Source organism: Anolis sagrei, chromosome 8 (assembly GCF_037176765.1).
Source record: "Anolis sagrei isolate rAnoSag1 chromosome 8, rAnoSag1.mat, whole genome shotgun sequence".
In the NCBI taxonomy this organism is placed as follows: domain Eukaryota; kingdom Metazoa; phylum Chordata; class Lepidosauria; order Squamata; family Dactyloidae; genus Anolis; species Anolis sagrei.
The window spans coordinates 6,267,802-6,283,197 of NC_090028.1; the positions used below are offsets into that span (position 1 = coordinate 6,267,802).

General features: G+C 43.5%; 1 protein-coding gene across 2 annotated transcripts in view; it reads right to left on the reverse strand.

Annotated features, from left to right (window-relative positions):
- Positions 1-443: 443 nt before the first annotated feature.
- The window catches only part of NUP93 (nucleoporin 93), a 177,105-nt gene continuing 162,152 nt past the window's right edge, over positions 444-15,396 (reverse strand). For both annotated transcript variants that reach the window (XM_060788074.2, XM_060788075.2), the window contains 4 exons: positions 13,614-13,731; positions 10,271-10,354; positions 9,994-10,122; positions 444-707 (listed from right to left, as the gene is read on the reverse strand). In XM_060788074.2, coding sequence (XP_060644057.1) covers positions 597-707; positions 9,994-10,122; positions 10,271-10,354; positions 13,614-13,731 — 442 coding nt within the window. In that variant the 3' untranslated portion in view covers positions 444-596. The remainder of the gene's footprint in view (positions 708-9,993; positions 10,123-10,270; positions 10,355-13,613; positions 13,732-15,396) is intronic.

Consider the following 15,396-nt stretch of genomic DNA (forward strand, 5'->3'; position numbering starts at 1 on the left):
GTTTTTAATTGTTATATTTGCTATTTTCGATTGTATCGTATTTTTTGTATTTCATGATGCGGCATTGAATTATTGCCAATTGGTAGCCACCCAGAGTCCCCCTAGGCCTATGGTTTTACTGTATGTATGGGCAAGTGTGTATGTTTTGCACCTTTTGATATGGTCAAAATTGACTAATCAATAAAGAATCGCCAATATTACAGACCAAGACCAATGCTTTGTTCTTAATCCCATAAAAGGCCTAAGCCACTCCAGAAAATAAAATAAACAGTATCTGTCTCAAAGCATTCCCTTTCCTCACTCACAGGTTTCTTCCCCCCTCCATTCACCGTCTTCTCTCACCACTCCAAAAGAAGAAACATTGCAAAAAAAGGGAACGTAAATGGATAAGACAACGTAAAAAAAAAATATGGCGAAAGGAAAAGAAAATGTCAGAAAACAAATAGAAACGGAAAGAAATTTATTGTGGTGGACAAAAAAAGTACATCGTACAAAAAACAGAAATGACAACAGAAAACTCAGAGCCGCCCGACAAAATTAAATTGGACTCGTCCACCGAGGATACAAAAAAGCAACCAAGAGCTCGCCCCAAACATCTAATTCATGAGAACCTCCATCTGCACCAGCCGGGCGTTGGTGTCTCCGGAAGTTCGGTACGGGATCATGCCGGCAAAGGTAATGAGGGCCCGCGCTTGGGATCGGAGTTGCTGGAAAACACAAGAAGAGAAACACAGCGGAGTTAGGATGAATGAAGACGGATCTGGAGTGGGAGAGACCTCTCTGCGAGGACAGCCCTTCCCCGGCGGGAATCAAGGTGTGTCACACGTTGGAGTTGTTTCTAAGCAGAAAGGTAAATCCATGGCGATGATGGTTATTGCTTCTGCTCACCTCCAACATATGCACATTGTACACAAGCAGGCGGTCAGCTCCATCCTGGTTCTAGAGCAGTGTTTCTCAACCTGGGGGGTCAGGACCCCTGAGGGGGTCGCGAGGGGGTGTCAGAGGGGTCGCCAAAGACCATCAGAAAACACAGTATTTTCTGTTGGGCATTGGGGTTCTGTGTGGGAAGTTTGATCCAATTCTATCAGTTGTGGGGTCCAGAATGTTCTTTGATTGGAGGTGAACTATAAATCCCAGCAACTGCAACTCCCCAATGTCAAGGTCTATTTCCCCCAAACTCCACCAGTGTTCACATTTGGGCATATCGAGTATTCATGCCAAGTTTAGTCCAGATACATCATTGTTTGAGTCCATAGTGCTCTCTGGATGCAGGTGAACTACAAGTCCAAAACTCAAGATCAGTGCCCACCAAACCCTTCCAGTATTTTCTGTTGGTCATGGGAGTTCTGGATGCCAAGTTTGGTTCAATTCCATCATTTGTGGAGTTCAGAATGCTCTTTGATTGCAGGTTAACTATAAATCCCAGCAACTACAGCTCTCAAATGACAAAATGGGCATATTGGGTATTTTTGCCAAATTTGGTCCAGAGAATGAAAATACATCCTGCATATCATATATTTACATCATGATTCATAACAGTAGCAAAGTTACAGTTATGAATTATCAACAAAAATAATTTTATGGTTGGGGGTCACCACAACATGGGGAACTGTATTAAGGGGTCACGGCATTGAGAAGGTTGAGGACCAGTGCTCTAGAGGAAAATGTCACTGCGATTCTATGCTTCATCAATAAGAGTATATATTACATACAAATGGCAAAGCATTTCTAATCATAAAACAAGATACTGTTTGATGAACATGTGGTATATGGATAGCAATTGGGTATGGGTATAACTGTGAATGTCATGATGCAATACCTAAGGGATGTGGTAATGGCTGAATCATAACCATGTGAGGGTTATTGCAAAGGGGTTGCATTGGCCAGTATCCCTTAGTGTTGGGGTTCAGCCTGTGTGTGAACCTGAACCTGATTCTCTGATTGTATTTCCTGATGCCAATGAAGATGTTGATTCTGAGGGCAATGTAGAAGATGACAGTTTGTGTAGTGAAACTCCTGCAGCCTTGGAAAGTCCAAATTCCCATGAGAATATTTCAGAGCCAAGCGGTGAACTTTCACTCCCTTTTCCTCCCAATATTAGCTCTCCAGAGAATCTGACACCTGGTCTCTCTAATGAGGATAGGAGAGGGCAGATTTGGCAGAGCAGGGGAGAATCTCAAAGTTTACGAAGGTCAGCTAGACTGAGAGAAATGCAAACAAAGTCGGTAGGCGTGTCACGTAATAGAAAATCGCGCCTGGATGCATCTTCAGACCAGGCATCGTTCCAGATTCAAGCATCATCATTGGCAGGTCTCCTGATTCCAGTGGCCTTATTCCTAAGAGGTTTCCTAGTTGCTTCAAGTACGGTTAGTGGATTGCAAACAGGTTCCAGGATTTAACAGTGTTACTGTGGGTTTTTGATCTTGTTCATGGACATTTCTTTGTTGCTGATTTTTACTGTGGCTTTTTACCTTGCATATTTCCTCTATTTTTGTACTCATCTTTCTTCAATAAAAAAGGATTGTTTTCCCTGAAGTTAAGTGTGGTGGATGGAAATAAGTGCAAGTAATAAATAAATAAATAAATAATTGTTGTCAGAGGGTCCAGTTTCCTGCTCTGGTTTGCAACACTTACTGATGACCTATCAGCAGTTGGCTATATAAAGATAATGAAAGAATCCATCTTTTTCTCTCCTACGTGACTCAGTGTGAGAATCTCCCTATGTTGTATGTGACTATCTGATAACTCTGGTTGTTTCCAAGTACAAGAAATGAGGATCTGCGAATCCTGATTGCATAATTGTATATACTGCAATGGTAAAGATTAAAGTTTTTCAATATTGTGGATGAAAACCTAAATCTCTGAGTTTACTAAACAGTGGGCAGATAAGATCAGATGCTGGCAGTTGGACTCTGCGGATAGATGGGCTGAAGCATGTTTTTTGTTGTGAAAGGACTCTTTTGTATTTTGCTTGTTTCTGGGACACTTGCTATCCAGATTGCAGCAGTTCAGGGAGGTCATGATTTGGAAAATATAAATCACAACCAATGAACTGAAACACAGTATAACTGTTGTAGTTCAGCCAGCTGAGGATGATGATGATGGGTTTGGGGGTGGTGTTGTAGTTCAGCCAGCTGAGGAGGAGGATAGGGATTTGGGGGTGCAGGGCATGCAAGGCCTGATGCCTCTGGAGGTGGGATGTTGGAACAGGATGGTGATTCCCCGGTTGGGAGAACAGAGGGGGATTTGGTTGATTTTCTGCGTGAAAACGAAACTGTTTTAGAAGCTGACAGGCAGAGAAGGAAGGAGGGGGAGTTGGACAGAGAATCAAGGCTGCTCCTGCGGGGGAAGAATTCCAGGTGCAAGCCAGGGCATGGGAAAGGGAAGCCGAGAGAGACTGCTCAAGGCCGACGGAATGTTTTCATGCAATGCTATCCTTAATTAGGGAAATAATAGCTATTAGTTCTCAGATCAAGCAACGTAGCAAATAGAGCAAGAAGCTGCTGCCTTGTTCCTAGCTTCAAGCCAAATTTCCTAGTCAAGTTTTGCTACCAGTCTTGGGGATTTTACCATGTTTTGTTCTTTGTTTCTTGGACTATTCAAGCTGATGTTTTATTCCTTGTCTCTTAGATTAATCAAGCTCATTGTTTTGACTCAGCTTGACTCTGAGTCTGAAGCTGAGTTCGTTGGGCCTTCTGAACCAGAATTCCTACAGGATGATGAGGAGGCTGATGGGTTACAGATTTCTGTACATGCTTCAGACAGGGCTGACAGTGGGGTTGCTGAAGGAGAAACAGCAAGTCAGTTCCCAGGGGAAAGGAATGTTGGTGAGACTGATAACGAGAGTGAAATCCCACACGGCCAGGCGTCTTTGCTTTCCCACAGTGACGTCTTTGCTTTCCCACAGTGATCCGGTCCAGCTGGACCAAGATAAGGGGTTGCATACCCTTGAAGATAATGAATTGATGAGCAGACAGGATCGTCTGCAATTAAGGCTCTGGAGAAGCACTCGCTTGGCAAGCAAGCGAGAAGCCAAGGGTGCCAAAGGTCAACGCAATGTGTTCGTGTCTGCAAAGGGTATTTAGCCTTGTAGCTGACAAGCAGGGGCAGTCAGTCCAATGTAGCTCTTTCCATGCAAATTTCTGTGGATTAACTTTGGCTTTTAGCAGCACGCTTCTGGCTTCCTGAGTCTGGGATTTGGGCCTTGTTTTCAACTCTGTTCTATGGACTCTTGTTTGAACATTGCTAAAGGATTATGCTTCATGTTTTTTACCTTTGGATCTTGGGAACTGTGTCTTTGCATTTAAGCCTTTGACCTGCCTATGGATTTTATGCATTTTGTATGCTCTGTTTTGATTTTGCCTTTTTCTCAATAAACTACAAAACCTACAGCTTTGGTGTGGTGGTGTCTGGAGCAAGGTGAAAACTACCCTGACTTGCAACAGGATTTTGCATTTGGCTAGCAAGCGAGAAGCCAAGGGTGCCAAAGGTCAATGCAATGTGTTCATGTCTGCAAAGGGTATTTAGCCTTGTAGCTGACAAGCAGGGGCTGTCAGTCCAACGTAGCTCTTTCCATGCCAACTTCTGTGGATTAACTTTGGCTTTTAGCAGCACACTTCTGGCTTCCTGAGTCTGGGATTTGGGCCTTGTTTTCACTGTTTTCCATGGACTCTTGTTTGACCATTGCTAAAGGATTATGTTTCATGTTTTTGCCTTTGGATCTTGGGAACTTTGTGTTTGCATTTAAGCTTTTGTCCTGCCTATGGAATTTATGCATTTCTTATACTTCGTTTTGATTTTACCCTTTCCTCAATAAACTACAAAACTTACAGCTTAGGTGTGGTGGTGTCTGGAGCAAGGTGAAAGCTACCCTGAGTTGCAACACTCATGATTGTTCCATGCACCTTGGCTTAATGTTCATGCTTTAATCTTTGCATTGGAGATTTATGTCTGGCTCTTGGAACTCTCTCTTTACATATTTGGATTTTTTACTTTTTTACTGTGTGTGCTTTATCAATAATCTTTATCAATACACACAGACATGTGCATTTCACCTTAAGAACAGACAAGCAACCCGATACTGTAAACCACCGCCTCCTCCTGAGAAAAATGTATAATGTCACAAGGGACTACCACTTCACCCGCCTCAAAGAAAACCTGCTACAAAACAGGAGCTTTTTTATTGAGTTCCAGGGCCAGAGAAGCAGATGGCGGAAACAGAAGAACGGCCTGCCTCAGGGAAGTATGCTTGCTCCATCCATGTTCAATATTTACACAAATGACCAGCCACTGCCAGAAGGGACGGAGAGTTTCATCTATGCTGATGATTGTGCCATCACTGCTCAAGCAGGGAGCTTTGAGATGGTTGAACAGAAGCTCTCCAAAGCACTAGGTGCCCTTACTGCCTATTATAGGGAAAACCAGCTGATCCCTAATCCATCTAAAACACAGACATGTGCCTTTCACCTTAACAACAGACAAGCATCCCGAGCTCTGAGGATCACCTGGGAAGGAATCCCACTGGAGCATTGCAGCGCATCCAAATACCTAGGAGTCACTCTGGACCATGCTCTGACCTACAAGAAGCACTGCCTGAATATCAAGCAAAAAGTGGGAGCTAGAAACAATATCATACATAAGCTAACTGGCACAACCTGGGGATCACAACCAGACACATTGAAGACATCTGCCCTTGTACTGTGCTACTCTGCTGCTGAGTATGCATGCCCAGTGTGGAACACATCTCACCACGCTAAAACAGTAGATGTGGCTCTTAATGAGACATGCCGGATTATCACGGGGTGTCTGCGCCCTACACCACTGGAGAAACTACACTGTCTAGCCAGTATTGCACCACCTGACATTCGCCGGGAAGTGGCAGCCAATAGTGACCAAGGCAGTGACATCTCCAGCTCATCCACTGTTTGGGTATCAGCCAGCACGCCAATGACTTAAATCAAGACATAGTTTTCTAAGATCTATAGACACTCGCTGGAACACCTCAGCAAGCGAGAGTCCAAAAGTGGCAGGCTCAAACCCAGAACCTCAATCAATGGCTGATACCAAATGAGAGATTCCCTCCTGGGCACACAGAAGACTGGGCGACTTGGAAGGCGCTGAACAGACTGCGTTCTGGCACCACGAGATTCAGAGCCAACCTTCGGAAATGGGGCCACAAAGTGGAATCCACGACATGTGAGTGCGGAGAAGAGCAAACCACTGACCACCTGCTGCAATGCAACCTGAGTCCTGCCACATGCACAATGGAGGACCTTCTTGCGGCAACACCAGAGGCACTCCAAGTGGCCAGATACTGGTCAAAGGACATTTAATCAACTACCAAGCTTGCAAACTTTGTGCTTTGTTTGTTTGTTTGTTTAAAAATGCAATGCAACTGTTTGGTCTGCTCCTGACACAATAAATAAATCAATAAATTGTTTAGAACTACGCTTGGCTTCCTGGTGAGTGCTTGAGCAAGGTGAACCCTAGCTGACGTGCAACAATAATAGCCACTGTGTTTGACTTAACCTTGCTATTTCCTGCCTTAAAACATCAGCGCAATGACAAAAATTTTCCTCCACAGATGGATACAGGAAATGTGAGGCTTTTCCCTCCTTCTTTATATTTCTTTATATTTACATTTCAGCTGACTCACTCTCGCACTCCCGCAAAAGGTTAAGGGACGCCTGAAGCTGCAGGTGTACTATTTGCTGCAATTATTCAATCTAAAGCAGTCGCTGACCATTTCATTAGCAATTACTGTACTTGCGCCTTTTTCACACAGCACAAGAATGCCTTTCGGCGCCAATAAAAAAGCTCAAAACAAATCAGCGGCAGTCTGACCTGCAGCAATGCTGAAAGTGTGAGATTTGGATTTTATGAGTGTGCAAACTTCTTATTCTTTTCTCCACCCCATTTCAGCACAGAAGCATCAACTGTGCACAATTGCGTCCTGTTGCTGTTGTTATTGGTTGGGTTGTTGTAGGTTTTTTCGGGCTATGTGGCCATGTTCTAGAGGCATTCTCTCCTGATGTTTCGCCTGCATCTATGGCAAGCATCCTCAGAGTTAGTGAGATCTGTTGGAACTAGGAAAATTGAGTTTATATATCTGTGGAATGACCAGGGTGGGACAAAGGACTCTTGTCTGTTAGAGCTAGGTGTGAATGTTTCAACTGACCAGCTTGATTAGCATTTGATGGCCTGGCAGTGCCTGGGGCAATCTTTTGTTGAGAGGTAATTAGATGTCCCAGATTGTTTCCTATCTAGGTTCTTGTGGGTTTTTTCGGGCTATAGAGCCATGTTCCAGAGGCATTCTCTCCTGACGTTTCACCTGCATCTATGGCAAGCATCCTCAGAGTTAGTGAGATCTGTTGGAACTAGGAAAATTAAGTTTATATATCTGTGGAATGACCAGGGTGGGACAAAGGATTCTTGTCTGCTGGAGCTAGGTGTGAATGTTTCAACTGACCACCTTGATTAGCATTTGATGGCCTGGCAGTGCCTGGGGCAATCTTTTGTTGAGAGATGATTAGATGTCCCAGATTGTTTCCTCTCTGTTGTTTTGCTCTTGTAATTTTAGAGTTTTTAATATTGGTAGACAGATTTTGTTCATTTTCATGGTTTCCTCCTTTCTGTTGAAATTGTCCACATGCTTGTGGATTTCAATGGCTTCTCTGTGTAGTCTGACATGGTGGTTGTGAGAGTGGTCCAGCATTTCTGACATGGTGGTCTGACATGTCAGACTACACAGAGAAGCCATTGAAATCCTCCCACCAAAAGCCCTCCTCAGCTGTGATTGCAGGTAAACTATGAATCCCAGCAACTACAACTTCCAAATTTCCCAGGTCTATTTTCCCCAAACTCCACCAGTGTACACATTTGGACATATTGAGTATTGCTCTTTGATTGTGGGTGAACTATAAGTCCCAGTAACTACAATTCCCAAATGTCAAAGCCTATTTTTCCCCAAATCCACCAGGGTTCATATTTGGGCATATTGAGTATTCATTCCAAGTTTGGTCCTGATCCATCATTGTTTGAGTCCACAGTACTCTCTGGATGTAGGTGAACTACAACTCCAAAACTCAAGGTCAGTGCCCACCAAACCCTTCCAGTATTTTCTGTTGGTCATGGGAGTTCTGTGTGCCAAGTTTGGTTCAATTTCATTGTTGGTGGAGTTCAGAATGCTCTTTGATTTTAATTCCAGCAACTACAACTCCCAAATGTTGAGGCCTATTTCTTCCCAAATCCACCAGTGTTCACATTTGGGCATATTGAGTATTCGTGCCAAGTTTGGTCCTGATCCATCATTGTCTGTGTCCACAGTGCTCTCTGGATGTAGGTGAACTACAACTCCAAACCTCAAGGTCGATGCCCACCAAACCCTTCCAGTATTTTCTGTTGGTCATGGGAGTTCTGTGTGCTAAGATGGGTTCAATTCCATTGCTGGTGGAGTTCAGAATGCTCTTTGATTGTAGGTGAACTATAAATCCCAGCAACTACAACTCCCAAATGACAAAATCAGTCTTCCCGCCCAACCCCACAATTCAAATCTGGGTGTATTGGGTATTTGTGCCAAATTTAGTCCAGTGAATGAAAATCCATCCTGCAGATCAGATACAGTATTTACATTAGGATTCATAACAGGAGCAAAATTACGGTTATGAAGTAGCAACGAAAATAATGTGATGGTTGGGGGTCACCACAACCTGAGGAACTGTATTAAGGGGTCGCGGCATTAGGAAGGTTGAGAAACACTGTTCAAAGCTGTCCTCTTCCCATTTTTCAAAGGCCAAACATTTTTTTTCTTGGTGTCATCGTTTTTAGGCCTTTTCCTGGGATTATCTGGGGTGGTGATTCAGAAAATTGCCTTGGATAGACCACATCAGCTCAAGATTATTAAATATGGTTTTCTGTGGGTGAGGAGTTGGCGACTCCTTGATGGCATATGTTCTATATCAGAACCTAGAGCTGATGTGGTCTATCCAATGCAATTTTCTGTATCAGCACCCCAAATAACCAAACCAAATCTAAAATTGACCAAAAATTTGTAACTTTTTGGTACTAATGGCACCGGGACTGTGGCGCAGCTGTCTGGGAGTCAGCCGCATTAAGATCACTACTGTCTGAAAGGTCGTGAGTTTGAAACCAGCACAGGTCGGAATGAGCTTCCGACCAAATTTGTGTAGCTTGCTGTTGACCTTTACAGCCCGAAAGATAATTGCATCTGTCAAGTAGGAAATTTAGGGGAGGCCAATGTAACTAATTTACGAGGCCATAAAAATCTCCAGCAAGCATGCTAAGAATGAGGAAGTACATCAAGTACAAATGGTCGGGGAAGGGACAGCTCCCCTTGTGGCCAGAATACCCTCCTGAAACAGCTGGAATGTTAAATTGCCTCTGTGTCTGTCTATATATGTTGCGTGTCTTTGGCATTGAATGCTTGCCATGTATATGTACATTATAATCCTCCCTGAGTGCCCTGCAGGGTGAGAAGGGCAGAATATTAACATTATAAATAAATAAAATAATAAATAATGTTGGAGAGTGGCCCTGTTCAAAGTGGTTCCTGGACAAAAAAAGGTTCGGAATCAATTCTTTAAATGAACACTCTGGGTCGGAATGAGCTTCCGACTAAATTTGTGTAGCTTGCTGTTGACCTTTGCAGCCCAAAAGACAGTTGCATCTGTCAAGTAGGAAATTTAGGTCCCGCTTATGCGGGGAGGCAAAGTTAACTAATTTACGAGGCCATAAAAATCTCCAGCAAGCATGCAAAGAATGAGGAAGTACCTCATCAGTGTTACATATGGTCGGAGAACCAATGCTGGACTAAAAAGATTGGGAACAAAGATTGGATGAACAAATTTGCCACTCAGAGGGTGCACATTCACATGTTTTCACACTGAATGTGTTGTTTCTGGCACAGGGAATGTTATAGAAGTCTTAGGTCCCCATGTTCTTCTGCCTTGAGAGCTTTAAGAAGGACAAACGTACCGAGTCTCGGTCCTCAACAACACGCGGCGGCCTGGCAGGAGTGGCCGGACTGGTTCCTTTCAGCCTCTTGTACTGGGTGAACAAGATGTTCATGGTGGCAAGGAGGACCTCCGACAAGTTCTGTCTGATCTAAACAAGAAAATGAAGTAGAGAGAGAATAAAAAGAAATGAGACAAGGCAGAGATTGGTTAGGTGAATGTCATAGTCTTAAAGAAGCATGGGAAAACTTCAACCCTTGATTTCAAGAGAAGGAAAGCAGCTCCCAGCGTTGGCTTACTTCATCGCTGAAATTCCTGAAGGCTGCTACTCTTTCTTCCACATATTCTTGGCTGAGGGGGACCAGTTTGAGCCGTTCAATGATCTAGAATGAAAGATAGAATGAGCCAATCGATAGAAGGCATGTTTTTAATGAGTACAGACAAACAGCCCAATCGCTCAGGCATTCTGCCAGGCTAAGAGAAAGATTGATAACGGAGTCAAGGCTGAAACGAAACCTGTTTCTCACCACTTGGGATAATGATAAGATTAGTGGATAAACGTGCCAAGTACAGAATCTGTAGTCAGATGAACCAACGTTGAAAATTGAGTCAAGACATCTTTCCTAGTCCTTGGAAGATTTGCCTTGGATAGATCCATGTGTTAAGTGCCTTTTTTGGATTTATGATTCAAGTTTTGGAGTTTTACCTTGGAAGTTTCTGTATTTGTTTTTCACGATCTGTGATGGACTAATTTATTGAACTATTTGTTCCTGTTTATCTTTTTACCTAATTGGATCTACCTATTTTTATGGAGTGCTTTTTACTGCTACTGCTTTTAAACTATCTTCAATAAACTGCTTGCATTTCTATTCAGCTGTGTGGTGTTTAAAGTCAGAGGGCTTTCCTGGTCTGGAATGCAATACCTGGTCAGATTCTGAGTGCTCAGAAGATGAGGAAGGGGTGCTAGGATAGATTCAGAGGGCACAGAGGAGGAGAGAAGTAGCCTGGAGAGAATTGTTTTAGATTCTCCTGCCAGTTCCCACCAGACTGGAGAAAGTGACATCAGTTCTTATGAGAACCTGCCGGAAGTGCCGGCTAAGAGAAATGTGGGAGATGAATGATTGTCTAGGTCAGCGTTTCTCAACCTGGGGGTCGGGACCCCTGAGGGGGTCATGAGGGGGTATCAGAGGGGTCGCCGAAGACCATCAGGAAACACATTATTTTCTGTTGGTCATGGGAATTCCTAGTGGGAAGTTTGGCCCAATTCTATTGTTGCTGGAGTTGAGATTGCTCTGTGATTGTAAGTGAACTATAAATCCCAGCAACTACAAATCCCAAATGTGAAGCTCTATTTCCCCCAAACTCCACCAGTGTTCACATTTGGGCATATCGAGTATTTGTGCCAAGTTTGGTCCAGATCTATTATTGTTTGAGTCCACAGTGCTCTCTGGATATAGGTGAACTACAACTTCCAAACTCAAGGTCAATGCCCACCAAACCCTCCCAGCATTTTCTGTTGGTCATGGGAGTTCTGTGTACCAAGTTTGGTTCAGTTCCATTGCTGGTGGAGTTTGGAATGATTTTTAATTGTAGGTGAAATATAAATCCCAAAATAACCCCCCCCCCCCCAAACTCACCAGTATTCACAATTGGGCATATTGGGTATTTGTGCCAAATTTGATCCAGTGAATGGAAATACATCCTGCATATTGTCTATTTACATTACAATTTACAACAGTAGTAAAATGACAGTTATGAAGTAGCAACAAAAATAATGTTTGGGGGGGGGGGTCACCACAACATGAGGGACCGTATTAAGGGGTCGCAGCATGAGGAAGGTTGAGAACCACTGGTCTAGGTCAAGGCACTTGGAACTGCGGAGACAGAGCATGCAACAAAGACAGACTCACTTTTCCCAGAGGTTTAGAGATAAGGAGAGGAAAAGCAGGTGTGTGAGCAATGATGTTATGGGAAGGAATGGGGGCCTTTTAAAGTGGTTCCTGCTGGTACAATTCTTTGGGACAGCAATGCTGTATTCAGGTGAACAGCACTCGGTTTTTGGTCCTATATTCTTGGAATTCATGTATTCAAGTTTCTAAGTTTGTTCTTGTTTCTCGTTCATGGGAAGGGCGGAGTAGAAATGTCGTAAATAAATAACTAAATATGTTGCCTGTCTTAGATTGATGCTACCTTTATGGATATTTTGGTTTGGATGAGGGCGAACAAATTGAAATTGAATCCAGACAAGACAGAGGTACTCCTGGTCAGTCGTAAGGCCGAACAGGGCATAGGGTTACAGCCTGTGTTGGACGGGGTGACACTCCCCCTGGAGACGCAGGTTCGCAGCTTGGGTGTGATCCTGGACTCATCGCTGAGCCTGGAACCCCAGGTTTCAGCGGTAACCAGGGGAGCATTCGCACAGTTAAAACTTGTGCGCCAGCTGCACCCGTACCTTGGGAAGTCTGACTTGGCCACGGTAGTCCACACTCTGGTTACATCCAGTATAGACTACTGCAACGCTCTCTACGTGGGGTTGCCTTTGAAGACTGCTCGGAAGCTTCAAATGGTCCAGCGTTCGGCAGCCAGGTTGCTAACAGGAGCAGCACTCAGGGAGCATACAACTCCTCTGTTGCGCCAGCTCCACTGGCTGCCAGTTTGCTACCGGGCACAATTCAAACTGCTGGCCTTAGCCTATAAAGCCCTAAACGGTTCTGGCCCGACCTATCTATCCAAACGCATCTCCTCCTATGAACCGGCTAGGACACTAAGATCATCTGCGGAGGCCCTGCTCTCTGTCCCGTCTGCATCACAGGTGCACTTGGTGGGGACGAGAGACAGGGCCTTCTCAGTGGTGGCCCCTCGGCTGTGGAACGCCCTGCCTGCAGATATCAGATCGGCCCCCTCCCTGCTGGTGTTTTGGAGGAAAGTGAAGACCTGGCTGTTCAAACAAGCATTTGATTAAACAGTGTAATTGAACATAGGAATACGGAATAATGGCTGATGAGACTGGATTCTGATTTTACTGTTGAGGCGCTAATGATTATTATATGGATGTTTAATGATTTATGTTACAATTGTTTTTAATTGCCCTATACTTGTCTCGTGATGTTTTGTATTGATGTTGTTCACCGCTTTGAGTCGCCTGAAGGCTGAGAAAAGCGGTATATAAATAAAGTAAATAATAAATAAATAAATATTTTTATGGATGACTCTAGAAGACTGTATTTGAAAGTATTTTGGACTCAGCTATCTCCAAAATTTGAACTTTGATTCTCTCTTTTGAATTTTCTTATTTTTATATAACTTTTATTTAAATAAACTTTTACTTACTAGATTATCTGGGCAGAGTGTGGTTTGTGGTGGAAAGGTGTTTCAGGGCTCTAGCGCAACACAAAGTGTGATTCTGTGAGGTGGCACATTTCTCTTCTACATTCATACTCTACTTAAGAGGAGGCTCTACTACTGGAATGATGATTTTGCTTGAATGATGAGCGAACACAACCAAAGGTGTTTCGACGGCAGGTCTGCACAGCACTTTAGAGACCTCCTTCAAAGCTATTCCGAATCTAGAGAAGATTTGCCAGCTGCCCATGCTTGCGTATATGTGTGTATACAGCCAAAAACAACCTGGATTAAACTTACACCGAAAGCCTTGTCAATGTGACCGGCGTGGTATTCGTCGAAAAAGGTGATCAAGTCCAACAATAGGAAAAAAGTAGAGTTGACGGGCTTCGTGGTACTGATTCCCTGTGCCTTGTATCTGGAAGAGGAATAAAATAAAGCACATGAATATTCTGCAATATCTGTCCCGCAAGAAGCATGAAATGTGCTCTTCCCAGACAGAAGAAGTCAAATCCCTAAAATTAGTGAAGAAATCATACTTAGCATTTGCAATTCCAATGGAATTATTACAACAATCCTTACAGGAGAATGACAGCAGGTACTCCCAGCAAAGAAACATGTCCCATTTATTTATTTATTTATTTATTTCGGGTACTTTTACCCCGCACTTCTCAACCCCCGAGGGGGGACTCAGGGCGGCTTACAAAAGGCACAATTCGATGCCTATACAAAAATTATACATAGTGTACAACATCATAGTTAAAACAATTATCACAGTTAAAACAATCATAACGATCAATATACATCACATCATATAAAAACTATTCACATGCTCAGCGTTCGTCTTTCAGAGTTCCAAATTCCATTCCATTAGTCATTTCCTGGCCATTCTCAAAGTCCTTTCTTTATCTGCACGATTGTCCAAATGCCTGGTCCCAAATCCATGTTTCCAGTTTTTTCCTGAAGGAAAGGAATGATGTCGCTGATCTAATTTCCCCGGGGAGCAAATTCCACAGGTGGGGGGCCACCACCGAATAGGCCCTGCTCCTTGTCCCCGCCAATCTCACTTGTGATAGAGGCGGGGTCGAGAACAGGGCCTCCCCAGAAGATCTTAGACTCCGGGGTGGGACGTAAAGGGAGATCCGTTCGGACAGAGATACTGGGCCGGAGCCGTATAGGGTTTTGTAGGTCAAAACCAGCACTTTGAATTGTGCTCGTAACTGGATCGGCAGCCAGTGGAGCTGACACAACAGGGTGAGCAATCTGGCTGCCTCCCGCTGGACTAGTTGGAGTTTCCGAACAGTCTGCAAAGGCAACCCCACGTAGAGTGCGTTGCAGTAATCTAATCGGGATGTAACAAGAGCATGGACCACCGTGGCCAGATCTATCATGCCTTTCAGGGTTCAAACATGTTTTTTAGGACACTCTAGTGTCCCTTGTTTGAGCTATTTGTTGCAGTCGCTACTACACAGAGGTGGCTACTTTATTAATGGAGAAAAGGGAGGGTATTGCAGAAAGAAGTTGGAAAAGCTGCACTGGAAGAAATCCAATTTAAATACTGATAAATCTAGACTGAATTAGGGGATGATCAGCTGCAGGACTGAAAATGGTCCAAACACATAACATGGGAAAGATATTGGGGATTAGCTGCAGCTATGTTTATGGTCCCTGACCACAGCATTGAAGGCATTCTCAAGCCGCAGAGGGCAATAATAATAATAATAATAATAATAATAATAATAATAATAATAATAATATATAAATACAGTGTTTTACGTTCCAGGACCACCCGCAAAAAGTGAAAATCCGCAAAGTAGGGATGATACGTGTATGTGTATATGGATACACACACACACACAATGTCACATTGGCAAGTAGTGCCTCAAGTGGCCGCTGCGCAAGTCCTACTTTCGTTTTTAGTGTGTGTTCACTCACTGAGTAAATACACTATTTATGTAAATTGTAATTTTTATGACTTATAATATTCTTTTAGTGTTAGAATTAATACTGTTTAATACATATTGTGATTTTTAATGTGATTTTTAAACCACGAAATGTGATTTTTAAACCACATTTTCAGTTC